The sequence below is a fragment of the Lepisosteus oculatus genome, chromosome 11 (genome assembly GCF_040954835.1).
Source record: "Lepisosteus oculatus isolate fLepOcu1 chromosome 11, fLepOcu1.hap2, whole genome shotgun sequence".
In the NCBI taxonomy this organism is placed as follows: domain Eukaryota; kingdom Metazoa; phylum Chordata; class Actinopteri; order Semionotiformes; family Lepisosteidae; genus Lepisosteus; species Lepisosteus oculatus.
In genome coordinates, this window is record NC_090706.1 from 26,661,860 (window position 1) to 26,682,331 (window position 20,472).

At 35.7% G+C, this 20,472-nt stretch overlaps 1 protein-coding gene across 2 annotated transcripts in view; it reads right to left on the reverse strand.

The window, feature by feature from the left end:
- Nucleotides 1-20,472, reverse strand: part of stk10 (serine/threonine kinase 10) — a 37,889-nt gene that overhangs the window by 14,502 nt on the left and 2,915 nt on the right. For both annotated transcript variants that reach the window (XM_006631878.3, XM_015349581.2), the window contains exons 2-7: nt 13,692-13,856; nt 5,123-5,171; nt 4,016-4,165; nt 2,581-2,653; nt 912-1,106; nt 367-448 (exon numbers count right to left, since the gene is read on the reverse strand). In XM_006631878.3, the coding sequence (XP_006631941.1) occupies nt 367-448; nt 912-1,106; nt 2,581-2,653; nt 4,016-4,165; nt 5,123-5,171; nt 13,692-13,856 (714 nt within the window). The remainder of the gene's footprint in view (nt 1-366; nt 449-911; nt 1,107-2,580; nt 2,654-4,015; nt 4,166-5,122; nt 5,172-13,691; nt 13,857-20,472) is intronic.

Here is a 20,472-nt window from a genome sequence, read left to right on the forward strand (position 1 = left end):
AAACAAAAACTATAAACTTATCTTTAACAAATAATGGCACTAATCTGACAAAATAATGCATAATACATTAGCACTATGCAGAAACAATTAACCTAGAAAAGTGAAAAGGTCCAACTCAAGCCAAACACTAGTTCAATGAGTATCTGCTCTGTATCTGTAAAATCTTAGATGCTCTACAAATGATAATAAACAGATATTCTTAAATTCACCGCTGCAATACTGTCACCTGTCATCTACCTGGAACATACAACGTGATACTGAGCCAATAATGGTTGTTTAAACAGCTGCTGCATAATGGATGTTTTAACAAAATTATTTATAAATGTATAGATTACATAAACTGATGTGCAGAAATACAAAATTTACCTCCAGGAGCTGTACTGCAGTTGGACGAGTTTCAGGGTTCTTATCCAATGACTTCTTCAGAAAATCCTTGAACTCTGCTGACCTTTGATATACAGTAGAATAACAGAATTCTCATCAGGGTATAGAACAGTGTACCACCTGGTCTTGTTAAAGGCACAGTAAGGATGATATTTTAAAATAAAAAATAGATACCTATAAAACAGCTACAGTAAGTCTCCTGACAAGAACATAACTAGCCATAGATACATTGTATTTTATTAAAAAAATAAAAAAATTAAACCATTTCTCCAGGCACCTGTAGCTCAAATATATTTATGCCAGACTGAAGTTGTTGTATAGTGATTTAACTGTAGATGAGGTAATCAATGAAATCTTTCAACTAAACAAATTAGAATGACCACAGTTGTTTGGTACTGTATAAAGGATGCGTCTTCTAAACGTATCATTGCTAGTCTTCCATTGCCAACACCGTCTCCTGGCAGAAGGACTGCTGTCTGCTTTTCACTAGCTTGCCTGGCGATTTGCACTGAATTTGCAGGACTCACCACTTGGCTGGCTGCTCTAAAGTGGGAGGATCAGACTTTGCAATTTTCAGAAGGACCCTCATGGGGTTCAGCTCATGGTGAGGAGGTTCAATCTGCGCCACCTCGATCAGCGTGATTCCAAGGGACCAGATGTCAGCCTTGTAATCATAAGGGGCATCCTTCATGGTCTCACACATCACCACCTCTGGTGCCATCCTTCAGAGACAAAAAAAAAGTCATTGAAAAAATTTAAATTTGCTGTAACCACAAAATTCTGGGATAAACTAACAAGTCATAACTTGACAATTTTTTTGACAACCAAACCACTTCTTGTTTGCAGTCAGAATTTACAACAAGGAGTCTTCACTTTGCCTTCCAGTGACCTTCAGAGGTGACAGATGACATTCAGAAACAACTTTCTGCAAAATCTGCATTTAGACAATGCTAGCGTGCAAGGCACTTAGAACTGTGACTCTGGTTTAGCTCGTTATTGCATTACCCCGAAGCAAACAGTTATAAAAAATGGAATAAAAGTGGAAAGATAGATATTGCACTACAGGCATGTACAATGTTATGAGCTCCATGAAACAATAAGAAAGCAGTTCAACAAGTCAAAGCTAAGGAATATTAAGATGGGCAACACTGAAATGCATAGCTGACCAGATTCAGAGGAGGAGTAGCAGTGCACGTTGTCTTTTCTGTCAGATATAGAGAAAAGCTCTGGCCAGAGTTACAGTAGCTTCTACAAGCAAGCTGGCCAATGACTTTTACGCTTTTAGTAAAACTCCAGCTCCTGTGAATTCGCAGTTACCTACAATACATGCCTGCAGTGACATTGAGAGATATGAACAGTGCAGGTGAAGGGTTCTGATAGGTGGGTGTGTGCGATGAGCAGTTTAGGAGGAGTCAGCAGCTGCAGCCACGTCTTAAACATCCCAAATGACATGGGCAATATTGAAAAAATTGATTTCACACCATTGCATTCAAATCTCAGACTACACATATGGAAAGAATAAAGCATTATAAGTAAGAAGGGGGAATTTTCCATTTTCACCCCTTTTAAAAAAAGGGGAAACAAAACAAAACCAATTTCCATTACATAATCTGACAAAATTTGTAGTCTGAGCTTTCAATTACCAGTCAGTCAATGTCAACTCTAGAGTACTATCTTTTTTGGACCACTAGTTAAGCAAAATGATACATTTTCCCACTCATCAGGAGACAAATGTTTTATTTTGAGAAAAACCAATGGTAATTCTTGCACTCCCAGTCTCAACAGATTTGCTGTAATGGGATGTTGTAGAACAGGATGTGGGTATTACTAAACAGCTAAGAGACATTTTATGTGGTATTTAGAACAGCCTTAGCTGCCTCTGGTTGATGATTAATCTGCCTTTCAGAAGTTCATTTCTAAGTAATGCATTTAGTACTATCAGTGCTCTTCTCCTCAGGAAGAAGGAGTAAGAATTTAAGATGTCCACATGAACGATTTAGGCTTGTTATAATACAATACAATATGAATGAAGGATCCAGGAAAAGAAAAATCACAATCAATATTCTTGCAAGAACTTCAACAATACAATTCTGAATGTAAAATCTAGAGGAAATTTAGACCTCAGAGTGAAGCCTTTCCAAACTGTACTTCACCCAGTATTTCAAGGTTTCATACTGTATATGACATTTTACTAACCAGTAGGGTGTCCCGATAAACGAATCTCTTCTTTGAAGGGTTTTGGTGTTTTTTGCTGACACACCAAAGTCCGCTGCAGTGATAAGAACACATCAAAAAAGTTAATTTATAACCTGTTATGCTTCATACAAGGGATATTATCCCAACTTAAGTCTTAACCTTATGCACAGTGTGCTGCATATTCAAGGATACACCCTGATGATACTGTAAACAGTAAAGGATAGCTGCAATTACATTTTACCTTACATAGAGTAGATTTATTTTGTCATTTACAATATTCATTTTACAACTGTTCTTATAAACAATCTAATCATTTCTTCAAAGAAATCAAATATATAATTGTACTCTGTACAGTATATCAAAATTAAACATGACAGCCTAAGAAGTATAAAGGCATGCTAATTTAAGTACAATAAAAATACTGTAATTATACAGTAGTGAAAATGCATTTTCTTAGTGACACTTGTCTCATCAGTATCTTCTTAACCAAGTTAATGTCAGGGTTTGTGGTCAAAAGGTGTAATGTCTCCAAGTGAAGGTGCATTTTTCACAGACACACAAACCCCAAATAAAAAAGGCTATCTTTAATTCAACCTGGTATTCCAAAACCAGCAAAAGGTTGATCAGGAATGGCACAACTGGTAATGCAAAAACTAAATCCCCAGACAATGTTGGAGAAGGCAAAATAAAACGTCTCTTTAGATCTTTTTTGCAACAAGCATTTATTCTGTAATCTATTCAGAAAATACATTTGACTTTTTTGTTCAGTTTTATGGTAAGTTAGCAATGGTTTAACAATAGAGGTGTGCAATGAGGCAAGAAACAAACTATGCTCATATGATGGAATAGAACACAATAGAGTCGTAGTACAGCGACATTATAACAGATATGCAGAGCATAAGAATGAATGCATTTATATACAGGTTTTATAAAGGTCCATGGAATATCAAATGCACATATGCAAAAACAATCCCCCAAGTTACCAAGTTATAATAAACCAATTTAGTCTATGAAGTATCTTACATCATATCTTTTCTATGATGTAAAGAAAATGACTAAATGCACTCCACACTACTACTCATAACAACATTTTGAAAAGCTATTAAATGAGAATAAATGTCTGATTAAGTGCTGTATTTTGAAAGGGTTAAGAGAAATGTTCAATTTCATGTGTTCTGGATAGACCAAGGATATATAGTGTGAATATAAAAGACAAATGACTTCAGTTTTTGTACACAGTTGTCAGAATAAGTATTCTTCAAAAATGTTTAAAAGAGTATCTATAATAACAATTTGATTATTTTTACCAGTTAACAGAATTTGATCATAAAAATACAAAATATTGTACCGCATATATACAGTATCACAGTGGTATGTAGTAAATCAAGAGAGATTTACATTTTAAGAAAACTCAATTTAACGAAGTTGCACTCACCAAGTTTGATGTCCCCTTCCAGTGTGAGTAAAATGTTCCCAGCTTTCAGGTCCCTGTGGATTATCTTCATGCTGTGCAGGTAGTCCAGGGCTTCCAACATCTGACGACAGATGACCTGTATCTGTGGTTCTGTCAAGCCTCTGTCCAGTTCTGCGGGACAAAAGAGTTCAAATAAACATATGCAAACCAGAAGAACCAGAAACGTCAGATTACATTCCTGATTCAATAAGATAGTTTAATAATATTCTTGTGAACAAAAAGGGCTGAATGGCCACCTTTTTTCTCTACCAATAATTTTTTAATGTCAGAAAAAGAACACCAGCTGATTGAAAATTAAAAACATTACGACAATTTTTTTTATATTTATATTCGGTTACCCCTAAGTACAATTACAAAATAAATTAGCTTTCCACCACTGTATGTCAAAGTGATGGTACAGTTCATGTTAATGTGGCACAAACGCTCTAAACTATGGAACAGTTACAGAAACTGACAGATTGACAAACACTTTTGAAAATAATGCACTGAATAAGTGCTTTTTCAATCAATGGATGTGAAACATCTAAATATAAAACATTAATGTGGTTTTCAGGTACAATAGTACTTAAATTTAGTATCATTTTAGTGTTTTAGCAGATTGAATCTTTGGCTTTGGACTTCCAAAATGTAGGTACCGACATGGGCATGGGCAGAAAATGCAAATGAAAAACGTCATATTATTGAAAAGAAAATCTTATCATTGAACATAAAACTAATCCAGGAGGCATATTTGGAATATAATTCACATGTGAAGAAACAGCCCTTAACAAAACTGTGGGAATTATCTTAATATAGCTATCTTGGAGTCCCTAGGCAATTGTCTCCAACAAAAGCAGATACATTACACATTACATCATTTGGAACTAAAAATGATCTCTTCAGAAATGGCATTGCTATGTAATTATCGATAACGCCTACAGGACAGTAAATGTCATAATATCAAAAAAGGAGAAACTTTCATATCCAAAACATCCAAAGACATAAGGAAATAAACTACAACTGACAATAACAGGCAAAAGGCAAGAAAATGCTATAACATGGAAGGGAAGTCCAACTTGTTCTCCTTACCTAGCATGGTGGCATCTACTGCTCCTCCAGGGCAGAATTCAATCATGATCTACAGAAAAACAAAAACAGGACTTGAGTAGCTGAAATTTTGTTTGCAGCCTCACAAGAACATGAAGTACACTGAAAAATGTACACAAAGTAAATTTTATGATTTCACTAGAAGTTGGAACGCAGTATTTGACAACCTAAAAAAGCAATTATTCATTTGCTACAACTTTTAGAACTCATTTTGGATCCTGCTGTACATGTATATCAAGTTAACTGTGAAACAACTTGTCCATCCACATTGTTGAAGCTGATACCACAGACTCGTAAAATAAATTCAAGAGATCCTCAGATCAATGAGCAAATGCACACTTCAAATCATGGTACATACCATGGTACGCATGTCAGCTATATATACAAAACAAGATAATTTGGGATGTTAAGTTAAGCAACCCAGGATTAAAGTTTGTGCTGTAACTTTTCTTCAGTAAGAAAGAATATGAAAACTCAGGAGAAAAGTTTAAACATCTGTGGGAATTGAGCTCACGAGAGCAGCATTCACAATAAGCAGACGTTACCTTTAACTGCCAAGGAGAATCTTACTTGAATTTGACACTGTTAAACCTCAAAGAAAAAAAAAATCATAAAATAATTCCAGTTAAACTACCTTGTCAGGATCTCAAAGGCTAGTATTGAACCCGACATCCCAGAATTAAAATCAAGTTCTCATTGCTTTCGATATTGTACACAGTTGTTCAAACTTGAAAAGCCTCCCTGTGGTGCAAAATACAAAAAGACTCCATTCTGGAATTCTAAGAGGTATACAGAGGAGAACCAAAGGACTTGGCACTGATTTATTTGAGAACGCCAAAGACCCGTTTAAAAGGAGCCCTTAAAAACGTCAATTCCAGCTACTGCAGAAAACTAAGTAGTCCCCTTAGTCCAAGTGTTGTAAGAAAAGAATCTTGTTCTATTCTTTAGCTACATAAATTTATAGAAATGAAATACTGTAAAGGTCTGTACATTTAAGCAACCATCAACATAATAGAACCTAACAGAATAAAATTAAATGTGCTCTATGTGATAAAGTAATGTCAGGCAACATTTCATACCCTGCCAAAATCTATAAACAAAACATCTCAGTGAAGATGAAAACTGATATGTATGAAAACTTTACACCAAAAGAATCCCAATCTCAACTTCCTGTTCATTAAGACCCTGGCATGTCACCAGAAATTCTTTACGTTTTCTAACTTCTCAAACCCTAGAAAACCTGAAACTTGGAGCTTCAGTTACACCATAAAAGGCTAGAACATTATTATTACTGGAGGCCAAATGCAACAAGGAAAAGCAATGCATTATTAAAGGGGAACAAACTCAAAGTTTTTGCAAGACCCTGAAAAGATCAACATGTCAATTTCACCCCCCCAAACACAACCTTGGGAAAGCAGTTTTAAAAAAGACTCCGGGACCAGAAACGTGCAGGTTTATGCAGTTTTGAAGAGCTCGAGTCTCAAAAAGTAGCACAAACTGTAAAAGTGCTAGCTCTAAACACAGGCTACACTCTACTGTCCAGACATCATGAGTTTGAGCTTGGGTCATATCACTAGCCAACTGTAACCAGGATTCTCCAAGTCAGAATACTACTAGTTTGCAGGTTTGGAATTGCATGGCCAAAGTGTAACTGGGTTTCAGTGGTGGAGCTACAGACTCCATTGACAGTTCTAGTAGGGTTCTTGAACCTCCTAGTTATTTTGTTCTGTTACATGTGGTCAAACGCCATCAGAATAGTAATTAATACCCTGCAAAGACCTGCCACATGGTAGTAACCTTTTAGTAATCTTCTGTTGACGATAATCTAGTTCCAACAGAACCACACTTCTCATTGTGACAACATAAATCCCTTCAATACATACTGTACTGTTGCAAGATCACCTATACTATTAAGTCAATATAATCAACGATAAGGTGTTCACTGATGAAGCTAAGCAAACAAAAATCCAAGTTAACCACAGGCATTTAAACCTGACTACATAATGTGGGCCGTTATCTACAATAGTTTTGATAGTGCTATCCTCCTCCTCCCACTCCAAGAAATAAAACAAGAGGGGAATCCCAGTATGTAAACAAACTGATGCAAATTTGCATGCACGTAACACAATGTTGTTCAGAGTGATAGCAGCATAATTTGCAAAGCAGAAGCCAACTTCCTTTCTGTGGAACCTTGTTGTATCATTTCCTAAATGTTTAGGCTGCGAGCCATTTGTCTCCACAAGAGAACTTAAACCCTGTTTCTGTTATGTTGGTAAGAAATATTTAAATGACTGTCCATCGTGTAGCAGGGTAAACATTGAAGAATTGTCTTCAGAATACACCCAATGAAAAAGTTCACTTATAATCCCTTTACACTTTTATTCCATAATGAAGGTGCTAGCATTATATCTGTCCTCAAAACTTTGGTCTGTTGTCAAGACCTTTCTGGAGAAAGTGTGGTACAGATTTCATCAACATAGGGGCTTAAACATGATATTTTGTCCTTAACTTCAAGTGCAGAAAAGGCTAAGGGAGAAAAAAAATCTAAAACTTTATACAGTAAATCATAACTTTGCACACAAGGAAATGCAGAAATCACTTGCTCCCACACAGCAGTTACTGATGAGGTCACAAGATGTTAGTGCCCACAGAAGGCACTTGTTTAGGGCCCTGCGTAGCTAATGGGTGGTCCTTTTTGCTAATTAGTATTTTAAAAAGACCCTGTTTTAGTATTTTACTGAATCAAAGTCATTAAACATTTTGAAAAGAGTCCAGTACAGAAAGGATGTTTAAATTCAGCTGAGACAAAATATTTACTCTGCTTGTGGTGGTTGGGGATGGGTTAGATCACAGAACATACAGGAGTCAGACAAAGGGCTTGCAGAAATGGTCTTTAACGAATTAGATGTAATATGGCTAGGTCATAGGGTTTTATTTGTTCCTACTCACCTTTGTAATGTAACCAAGCTCCAAATTTCAAGCATGAACCTTTAAACTGTGCTGTGTGTCTAGAGACACACACATCGTATACCCTGGATGTTTTATAACGTTTAGTTTGATTTTATCACCGACAAGTTCTAAACTTAAAATAAATTAAGCTGTTTCAGCACATTTTAAGTATATAACATGCAACGCACTATAAAACAAAGGTTCTCAGTACAACTCATAAGTGCATTTATAACATGCAAACAGTAGCAATAAGTATCCTGCATACTATGCATAGATTGATGGGGGGTTGGGTTCTTTGCTCCTGTCTTCGTTGCATTAGTTTTGATTTTAAATACTAATCAGTTAAAACAAACATTGTGAAATGAGTAACTGCAAGCCTGAGGAGAGACCATGTGAATATAATTTATTCTTGTACAGTACTACTAAATAAAATACAAACTTTGAAAATCTTCTCTACTGTCCCATTTGTCATAATTGACAAGTTTAAACGGAAAAGAATCTTGCGGTTATATTTGGTTCACAAATCAATTGTTTTGACTGGCAGTCATAAGCAATAATCACTATTTAAAAAGACAAATACAACAATGTGATCAAGAACTGTACAAAAGTGCCAGAACAATTTAATGAAGGCAAGGTAATGGTAGTGCTTTTGTTAATGCTCACTGTTCATTTCATTTAACAAGTCCGCCTGTGGTATGTCCACAGGTTGCTGGACAGGCATTTAGAACACATGATTGTATACACTTTAAAAACATTCTTTAAACATTACAGACGTGCTAGCCATTCAATACTTCTACAGGTCTCACTTCCATTAAAAAAATGCAGTGTGGCAAGTAAAACAAGATGCTTCAACTCAGCAGGCTTCATCACTGAGGTACACATGCAGATAAAATACTTCCCCTCCCTGTGCTTAAAGACGTGAAAGAACAACAGATGCCAATTTTTACTAGGAAGTACAAGTCACTTTCGACGGCCTAAAATTATTGAGCTATTTAAGAAAACTAAAAAAAATTCTCCTGCTTTCCACACCAGAGACGAACATGCAAACTCCACATAAACACTGCCTAAGGCCAGTATGTAATTCAGGATAAAACTGTCCAATGTGAAAACTAGACAAACTGGTCATTAAGAACTTGGTATACAGTATATTGGGTTTTCATTTTAATTCGATCAGATGAATCACTGAATAAAGATGTTTCTTTCCGAAATTCTGTATTTTGCATGAGATATACTTCATCTTCACGGTTTGGTTAAAAAAAGTAAGATCCTAAGGTTTCATTAACACATCTACAGCATAGTAGCACAGTGGTATTAATCTTAAGCAACAGACATCTTTAACACAAATTCTGTAAATGGATTAGTAAGGGCATATTCTGAGTTTATCACTGAAAATGTTAAACTAGAAGAATCATGGTTATTTATTAGTAATTATTTTTAGAGGAAGAATGAAACAATGACAATCAATTGCAAAAAGGCAGAGAGGAGTTAAATAAGTAGACAATTTCATAATTTCAAGGCCATTGAGAAAAGTTTAATATCCTACAATAAAGCTGTCGCCCAAACCATCCCCAAGTTAAACAATAGAATTAATCATCTATGTTGGAAACAAAGAGCTCGAATATGCAAGATTGAAAAGGTATGAAAAGTAATTCATCATACTTTCAATACACCATATGTTCTAACTGCCATTCTAACCAACCTTTTGTTGAAGACAAAAAGGTATATTAATTATAGATTAACTTATTTAAATATTTTACATTTTTCACACTTCACTGACAGAGGGTTATGCAGTTAACATCCAAGATGTTAAGAAACCAACATGGGTAAATAAAAACCGATCCCTTATTAATTGAGTAAAACCGTTTGTAAGAGAAGGATATTACCGGCATAAATCAAGGAAAAAACATTAACTTGTGAAATCCTTCATTTCTGTTGCAATCTGTGAAAAACAGTATGTGGTCACTTGGTATATTTTGTCATCCTTTGTGCACCATGTTGTGCAAGGTTTGTGTACATCAGATCAGAAACAACAAGAGGAAAGCAGAAGAATGAAAGCAACCTTGTTATATACCATACATTATACAGTACAGTAGTTTCTTCTGTATATGCCCAGTAACCAGCCACTCATTAAAACAGACTACATACTACTACTAGGTGCCAATGGGAAAAGAGGCATCTAGTGCTTGTCATACTAGAAAATACCCGTCACCAATACTTAGTAGTGATAATTTTAAAAATGTATGGCAGAATGGGGCCTCCTAAAACTTTTTTACCCAAGACAGATGTATACATGGGTCATCAATAGCAACATTTCAGATACGCCTTCAAACTATACTATTAGTAAAGCAGAATTGGATTTCTTCATATTTGTTTACACGTCACTATTTCCCAAGCTGTTCTTTTAAATTTAAATTTGTGCCTGCCATTAATTCGATGAATGTTCAACCATTCCCTAAAATGGAAATGAAAGGTTTTTCCTAAAAAAAAAATCCATCATTATTTTACATCAAAACCAACTTCTATGATTGTTTCTGGTACTTTGCTAAAATATTGCGTCATTTCTTATATATTAATGAATGGGGACACCAGCGACTTCCACTTTTCATCATGAAAAAGATCAAAAATGAAATTGCGTTAAAATGATCAAAACCTTGCAAACCTTGTAAAAAGTAATAATCCACGCACTATTCCACATTGCCTAACAAAATTTTTGCACATTCCCCAAAGAGCAACTCCTACCTTTATCAAGGTTATGTTCTCAAACATTTTGATTATATACAGATATATTCATATCTACAAATTTACAATGACAAACAAAAACTCACATTTAAAATATTTTATATTGCAATTTGAACAATCCATTCCATATCAAAAGGAGAAATTTAGGGTTTGTAAGCTTTGGGGAATTTTTCTGCAAATTAAAATAAAGCATTGATGTATGGCATCCCATTTTTTGGAAGCTGATAAACCTACTGACTGAACTGATTTTGACGTCAGCTTCATGACTGGAATGCTAATAAAAACAGTGCATCTTAGGACCCAGTGAGGTTATTCTACACTGCTTCTGTGAGGCTAAAAAAAAAAAAATCGAAGTACTCTGGAAATTGCTCATTTAGAATTTCTTCAAAACAAATGCCTAAGGATGAAAGGTGGGCATACTGTAGTATAATTCAAAATTTATACATGTCAAACGAACACAGTGTACAATGCACAAAGGTCAAACATCAAGAAAAGTTGTTATTTTAGCAACAAGTATTACAGTATTAGTTCATTCACTGGTATGAAAAAAATAATTTAGGCAATGTCAACATCATAAAGCAGCAACACCAAGGAGCGTTTTGAAGCCTGATGTTAAGCTTTGATTCTGTTCATCGGAATATTGGTTTCATGGAAGAACAAAAGATCTCTTCATTGCATGTGTGGGTTTAAGAATGCACCACCACTGCTGATTTTTGTAAGAGAATTTTGGTGAAATGCAGTTCTCCGTTTCCTGTGTTCATGAAATATCAACACAAACCCTGGTAAAACATTCAGTGTAATGTGGAAAAACTCAATTCAATTTCTATGGATAGACCATAATTGCGCTGACATATAGACAAACTCCACTTATTAGGTTATAATAACTCCCCATCAACACCTGCTAAATTAAGGCTCATGATACTGTACAGTACACTATCAGATAAATGTAGCAGGAATACAATGAACCATTCACAGTAGCAGAAAAAGCAAAGGGTGGCAGTGTATTAAAGATAACATGCAGGAAAGGTGCAAAATGGTTCTTACAGTTAAACAAAACATCTTCTAATCCAATCAAATTTCACAATGTTTTGGAGATGCAATACATTTTCAACAGCCATAGTCTTTCTTTCTCTATATGTAAAACACGTAGGCGTCTATTTTTCTCCAAACAAAAGATTCCTAAACCTTTTCATAAAAGATTTCATCCAAAGCCTTGCCAGCTGAAGGCCCCCAAAATGCTGTCTTCACCTCTTAAACACAAATCTGGCTTTTCAGGAATAAATTTAAAATCTGCAGGTTTATTTATACCAGTTGCAAATTATCCAAGGAAAACATTACTAAAAGCTGCTTTTTTGTACAGTTTCTGGAATGAGCAAATTTACCTTTCACACTCTGCAATTTAAGAAATTCTTGGCGAAGCCTTTAAAGACTCTCTGTATTAGTGCTACCAGTAGAATCTAATTAAACAGTTGCATATACTTGTTAGTTGCTCAGTTTAGAAACTTAACATGAAGTCCAAAAATAAAACTACAGTGAGGCCTTTCATTACATTTTTCCAGCTAGAGTAGAGACTGAAAAGAGTAAGTTTTTCACAGCTAAGCTGGTTTTCTGGCACACAGTAAATATTAAACAACATTTCATAGTTTGAACACATGTACCGTACATGAAGGTCAAGTGAAAAAAATGCAAAGAATTTGTTTCGCGCTTTACACCAAACTTTCACCTGTATTTGAGATCTGTTTCAGACTCACACAGACTACACATTTTCTGAAGCGTATATTGCTTACAGTGGTGCAATTAACTTGCATTAAGAGACAGCCAAAATTGACCTTTTCTGTTAACAAATACAGTATCAATGTTAATGTTAGTCTTTTTTTATTTACCGTTTTGGATATTTTTCAGGGCCACACTGAGCATGAAAAGATTACTTGTGTAAATATTGCTACAAATGTTAAAACACTCAAGAGAAAATGTGACTGGCTCTTAAAATGTACATTCCATGCTAACAAGAGAAGAAAGAAAAAGTTCCAGTTATGGAGCCTTCTTCAGGTGTGAGAAAGACAGGGCAGTAAGCAAAGGATCACACCTTTCCCCTTCTCTCAATGACAGACTCATTTTCTTCTAAATTCTCTCTATTCATTTAATAAATCATCATCATCATCAATAAAGGGATTTTTGTGCAACCCGTGCAAACTGTGTGCATGTTTCTCTTTTCCACAGGAGGATTACCATCAGTAACATAAAGCATTTATATTATTTGGAGCTGAGGGAAAATCTTAAGTAGATTTGACTTAAGTAATTTGACTTCATCTTGTTGAACTCTGACACATTAAAAAAATGGTTCATATTAATTGATTAACAACGATTTGACATGGAGTTCATTTGTACCACAAGCTACATGTATATGGCCAATAAAGTGATCTTATCTAATATAGCATAGTACAGTATATGTTCTGCTGCTTTTGTGGTAATCTCCAACTTACATCAAAGGTTCTTTGGCTTTCAACTGACAATGTCTACAATAACTCCAGACATTGCTTATAAGATCAAGATGATGGGCAAATATTTATGTTTACTGGCTTTTGAGCCATTTCATTACACCATAAGTCCATTGCATTGTTTTTACTAAATATTCATAACCACAAGATCAAATTCCCCATCACATTTAGCCCTTTTCCTATGTTTTTAGCTTAAAATTATCTTACAATGTCCTAAACAGAGCCTAAAAGACTGAACAACATACTGTACTGAATCATAGCCCACAAGAAACTGACGAGGACCCTGCTGCAAACTAGCAAAGTCTGTAGTATAATCTTATGGTTGATTTCACATGTGCCATAACAGATCAAGAGAGCAGTCTTACCCACAGCTTGTTCTCAAAGTAAAAGGCGTCAAGCAGCTTGACAATGTAATGATGATCACAGGAAGCCAAAATATCAATTTCCACCATGTAGTCTTCCAGCTCTTCTTCACTCTTTGTCTCAATCACCTTTGCAGCAGCTAGTACACCATTGTCTTTGTTTCTTGCCTGCAAAATATGAAAAATATTTATCAATACATTATGAACTAACACAAAATAATACATTTTTAAAGTAACTTCTAATATGTTCATTAGAACACATCTATTTTGTGTCAATCATCAAATTTTCTGAAATATATATTTAAACATGTACTGTACCCCATACTTTAGTAAAAGTCACAATTTAAGCAATTATACTTCAGAATCTGTGACAACATCCAGATGTAACATAGCAGAACAAGTGCTAATGCTTGTATTGTTTTTACAGTGGTTGATAATTACAGCTTTGTCACAAAAGTAACATAGTAAGTAATTTATATGTCCACCTAGACCTGGCAGTTAAGTCCAAATTTGAGAATTGCACATACTCAAATTGTAATGTAATGCGCATGTTCTTTTCCACTGTGGTGTTATCGCACTTTTTTCTTACATTGCTGTGAAAAACCAGTGTGTATTTTAGACCCTTTCAGAGGTTCACACAAACGGCACATACACAGTATAAACAGCAAGACTGTCAATGAGAAGCCCTTCTGAAATCCCTAATATACTGTGGTCTTTCACATAACCTGAGTGCCTCAGAATTTTAACATGGCTACACACCAAAGAGGTTAATAATCATACTTCAACCTGCACCGACCAAAGCCCTATATAACACAAAGGTCATAAGATGACAGAGATAACATGCTGCAAGATGGAAAAATAAAAACCAATTGCAGGGAATTGTACAGAGTGAGTGTCTAGTGTTCGACTCCTTCACTTAGTTACAAAAAGTTTATTCATTACTGATGTTGTTTCATCGCACACCTTAGTAGACTACATCATTCAGATCATGTCCGCCTGAAACATGCCACAGTTCTATAGGTGGGGCTGGGGTTTGTGGTTAGTTTACGAGGAAATTACAGTTTTCACAGCCACCCAGTTACAATATCTCTTCTGTTTTTAAAGTTAAATACAGAAAAAAATTGAGTCAAAAATATTTTTTTAAAAATTAAAACCTAACTTTACTAAACTAAGGTCACAGTCATGTAAGTTAGCTTTGATACAACAAGGAACATACTAACTACATCTAAATTAAAGAGGTACAAAAGTTAAGAAACTCAACTGTATTTTAGGTTTCTGTCAGGTTTTCAGGTTACATTTTCCTCATACAAAGATAAACACAATAAAACCAAGTAAACACATAGCTGTAAAACCAGAATGCATGAGGTGCAAAATAACAAGCAGTCAGCTTCCTGCTGGGCTACATTTAGAAAATATCACAAAAAGGAAACTCCACACCCAGTCAGGAACCTTCAACAAGTCCCCCAGACAAACATCTTTATATGACCTAAGATTACCAGAAAAAGACAAAACTCTCAAAACCAGAGCTGTCTATGTACAAAAAAGCAAATGAGTTTTAAGACAGGATAGAATGGAATATCATACACTACCCAACATAGTTTTGCACGATTCTGACAAACAGAAGTCACTGAAGAAGACAGATTCGCCCTTCTAAGTTTTACAGGTAAGAAATGTTTCAGGAATGCGTGGTCTAGGCCACAATGAACCACCAATCTCCTACAAAAAATTAAATAATGGCGTGCAGTATGTTATTGTCCAGTGCATAAACAGTGGTCAAATAGTGCAAACATTTCTGCACTATTTCACTCCAATCCCCTGTCATCTGAGTCTTGGAATGAGCGCTTAGTGTGCGTAAGACTTCCTGAATATTTTGAATATTACACTAAATGTAATAGCAAATGATTGGAAGAGAAGTATAATGTATAATTCCTAGGGAGGAAAGGTGACTCAGATTGAGTTATTTTGATAAACGAATCAATGCCGACACCCACTTTTACAGTAAATGAGAATCAGTCCACACACCCACAGTCATGGAGAAAACCTGCTGTAGTATAGTACCCTCCTTAACATAAGAGCACAAACACATCCAGAATGGAAGCCATTGCTCCCATTTTCTTCATTTCATTTAGCAGCCAATTGAGCTTAAAACTGTCTAGTGGCTTCTTAAAACTGAGACTGGGCTTCAATCACCTGTCTGGGAAGCCTACTCTAGATGCCCACAACAATTTCTGTAAGCATTTCCTGTTCTCCATCATAAACAGATTCCTTTTTAGTTTTGAGTTGTGACCCTGTGCCCTTATTTCACCCTTGATTAACTGCATGTAGAACTCTTAGGATTTTATACACTAAATATAATCAAAGAGGCCTATTTTTATCTTTTTTGTTCTAGACTGAAGAGCCATACATTAGTGCCTTTAACCTTTCTGTATGCGACAATGTCTTGAGAACAGGAATTATTCTTGACACTATTGTTTGAACTCTTAAGGGTTTATCAACCTTTTGGTGGCATGGTAACCAAAAACAGAACACAATGCTTAATGAATTCTTATGCAATTTAAAGGTACTCTAACTTTCTTTTATTTAAACATTTTTCTGTAAACCTAAGTATTCTGTTTGCTCCTTTTATTGCTTCCTACAATGCCTGTCTTGATGAGGACATAAACACACAAATCACTTTCATGTATAACTTCCTATAGTGCAGAATCATCCATATGACTTCATGTATAATGAAACCATTTGCCAAGTGTCTACCCTTCTATGATTAAGGTTTTGCTGAAGTCTTACATCAGTTCAATTCAAGATTGTACCCCTTAAGATGACAAGCTGTTAAGCAGTTCTCAACTCATATCAATACACTATATTATATAGTTTTAAGTTTAAACTTTATCAAAACCTTTACAGACATTTAAATAGCTTAAATCATTGTTGATCTAAGAATTCTAGCATGAAAACATTTTTTGCAAGCTTTTGTCTACATTAGCTTTATTTTTTCCACATTTGCCATATTTGTAATGGCACGATCTGAAGAAAATGTTTCAATAAATGTCACACGTGTACTAGTGAAAATTCCTATTGTGCCAATGAGGAAAAAAACTGTAGTTTAACCAGTTCTTTTAAATATAGGAGGTTATGCATTTGATTATCGCTAAGTCTATTAAGGTGCGTAGCTTAGACAGTACAACAACATCAAGGCTCTCTGAAGACCTGGAAATCCCCAGAAAGCATGTGTGAGCACATAAAACACGGTCATGCAATGTCACATGCAAAGCTCTGCTTCACCTATTTTTATTTTGCCCTGTGACGTTCTTCCTCAACATTTAACTGTACAGTACACACCACATGGAGCAATCAGTAGCTCTCCTACGCATCACACTAAACACTTAACCTCACAGAATCTGTAGAGCCTTAATGCAAGGACTCTCACTGTAGAGAATTATGAAGCTGTACAAAATACACTTCAATACCCCTTTCATAACTACAGTAATTCTGCTGCAGCTGTACAAACCTTCCAGACTTAATCAAGCTTATAACCCCCTTCTCCCATGCGTGAAAGCATACACACTCACAACACCATCTCTAGTGCTAAAATGCAACATAATACAACATTCAATCGGCTCGGTTTTCAGTTACTGGCACACATCTACAGAAAGTTATTACATTAGACCTCTTTAGAGCAAAGATAGAGTCCATGACAAGCTGTAACCTCTGTTCATCCAGGGTTTCTCTTTAGTTTTGGAGAAAGAATGCACTCTTGCCATAAAGGAAAGCTCAATGGTGTCATCTCCCATTCACAAAAACACCATAACAAAATGACTATTAAAATTGTTAAAGGCACTTTTCATGTAAAAAATGGTGTGAGAAGTGGAAAAGGATATTTTTTATTTGTTATTTTCCTCTAGTTCTCTGTGGGAATAGGCTTTATTTCAGGAAAGAACAACTTTGTGCCTGTGCAGCTGACCTATGGAGTCGAAACCTCTACTGTTTAGATGAAAAGCATTGTTCCAAGTACTTTTACCACTCCGTTGACACTGTACAGAATCAAAATAAGGAGTACAGATTTTCTCCTATAAATATTTTCTTAAATCATTATTTTCTTCTGAAAATGTAAGCAGGTATCAGTTTTGTCTGTATGTCTGGAAGTTAAAAATGTGAATAATGTATAATCAACTTTAAAAGAACCTCTAGTCACTTAAAATAATGGAACCCCTTTTACAAAATTTCAGAATGAAAAGCATTGAGAAGCAAGGCCTGAACAATGTCTAAAATAAACCATGTAATCTATATAAGTGACAGCTGAAAAATACAGAACTGTGATGTCCTGCTCAGATTGATTCTCCAAAGCAAAGGCCACAGGATGCCAATACAAAAAACAATGAAAAGGACTGACTGCAAGGAACCTCTTCTTCCTTCAGAAACAAAAGCAGACTCAAATCGTCATCACAAACATTAAAGCACATAAATCATATTATTCTGCCAAGGCTCATAGACACTTAAGAATATACTTTCAATTGAGTATATGAACCAGGAATATGCCATGGGAAACTTTGTGAAATATTGCGCACAAACAGGATTGCTACACCTGCCAGCAAAATCAATACTGTTGTTTTAGGCTTTGCCAGAAGAGTCACTGGGAGTTACCCCCCTCTTAAACCAAAAGGTCAAAAGCAAGACTGTAAAAACAGTTCCAATACATGTAGTACATTTCCCCATATTAATTTTTTGTAGTTTCACAGTATCCAAAAAGCTACATTACCCTTATCAAGAACCATACTTGAAAGCTTTCCAGTTCCTGCAAATCCCATGAATAGCAGGATAGCATCCAATCACCAACTTTACATTAATATACAGTACATGCAGTGATGGAATTTAATTCTTAAAGAGTCCACACTTATCGAAGAGACAGCTTACGCATTGCGCATTCAGAAAAAACTAAGTATTGGCGATTGGAGAGTGGTAGGCCCACAGACGTATTTTGCTTATCCTGTTTGCATCACTGCAGGTAAACGCTTTTATTTCAGCACCTGACCACATTGTTTGCATTTTTCACAATGGTTGATAAACTTGCTTCCAACATCACGCTGAAGAAAAACCCATATGCCTACCATAGCCAAGCACCTGTGGGGAAACAAAGAAATTATAGCAATATAACCACATCCATAATTTTGACTAACTGCACTACCTGTCAGAATCTTATTATATGTGTAGATGTGTGCAACTATAGGTAGCAGTTTTAGTTTGGCTAAAAAGTACACTGCATGATGTCAGAACATATCGCATGTGGTACCAGCAAAAAGCAACTTCTGTGACTCAGGGGGCCACGCAGTTTTTGAGATGGTCAGTGTGGCTTTACAGAGATGTTTTGGAATATGTTCTTATTATAATATGACCATTAATATGGAACTGGAACTGCGGTTTCTGTGTTTTTGAACAAATTTTCCATTAATGGCTAATGTACCAATTCTAAGCCCTATATTCTTTATACTGATCTCATTAAAGAAATATAAAATGTATTTGCCTGTTGCAGTACAACTTCCCTTCTTGCTCTAAAGGGTCCACTGTTCTCCTACAGTACATCTACAGCATAACTGCAGTGTACAGTAGGTCTTTCTAAGTACCCTAGCCAACAAGAAATGGTCCAAAAACATCCTTCAGGTTGAACGTGAAAGAACTAAAGAAAAGGATAGAACAGGCTATTGAAAAAATCTAAATGCTTATTTATCAATCCCAGAGAAATCTCAGCCCTATTCAAGAATATACTATGTTTCTGCCAGAGTCCATTAAGGTGACAGCTTCAGCTCTACCCAAACCCAGGATCCAGATGCTGGAGAGATCTCGGAGTACTTTTGCCTCTGAGCTCAGGGATCACTTCCTAGAAAATACCCCTGATAATATCAGCAGTACAGTGAGACTACTCAAGCCCAAGGGCTTCTGCTAGCTCTATCTGCTTACTGTAACATTAACATCTGATTAGCCTGCTTTTTGCCTTTTAAAAGATTGGTATTTTCATTTCCCCATAATTACACCCCACCCGTAAAACAAGATTCACCCTTTAAATGCCACTCACATGCACAATCTTTAGACACAAGTGAACTAGAGACCAGATACAGTACCAGACCAGAGGTTCACTGAGTGACAATTATAATCTCAAGCACATAGTTAAACAGAAACGATTAAATAGTTTTTATCTTCATTTAAATACTCTGTGTAGACTATTTTCTGTGTGCTGTCACCATCCCCCCACATCCTTCCTTGTTAGGAGATACTGTAGCTTATGGTGAAACAGGCGTATTCAATTTGTTTTCAGACTTCAAAAAGCCTACAGCCCGACTTGCAGATATATATTTTTTAACTTCAATTGAACCTCCCCTGCAGAAAGTCTGATGACCTCTGTAAAAACATGCTGCATCCTCAATAAAGGGCATAAACACATGTTCAAAATCACCACCCCAAAGGACACAACAGCTACAGAAGCATCCTGCCAGGAAACAGTGAATTTAAGTGCCTGCCTTCCAAGTTAAAGGCTTATCAACAGGTCTCCCTAAGGTTTGGGTTTACATGCAGAGCCACATGAGATCTTGTAGAGAACTCACATCCTGCTCACACCCACCGTCAAGAGAGTTTATCGAAGACCGCACATGTCCATCTGGGAAACGGAGATTAGGAACCTACAAGTTTTGTTTCAGTAACTTCTTATTATCAAACATTTCAAAGTATCATTTACTGTGGAAATAATAAATAAATTTGTATGAGTACTACTGTACAGTTGGTTAAAACCATTACAGGC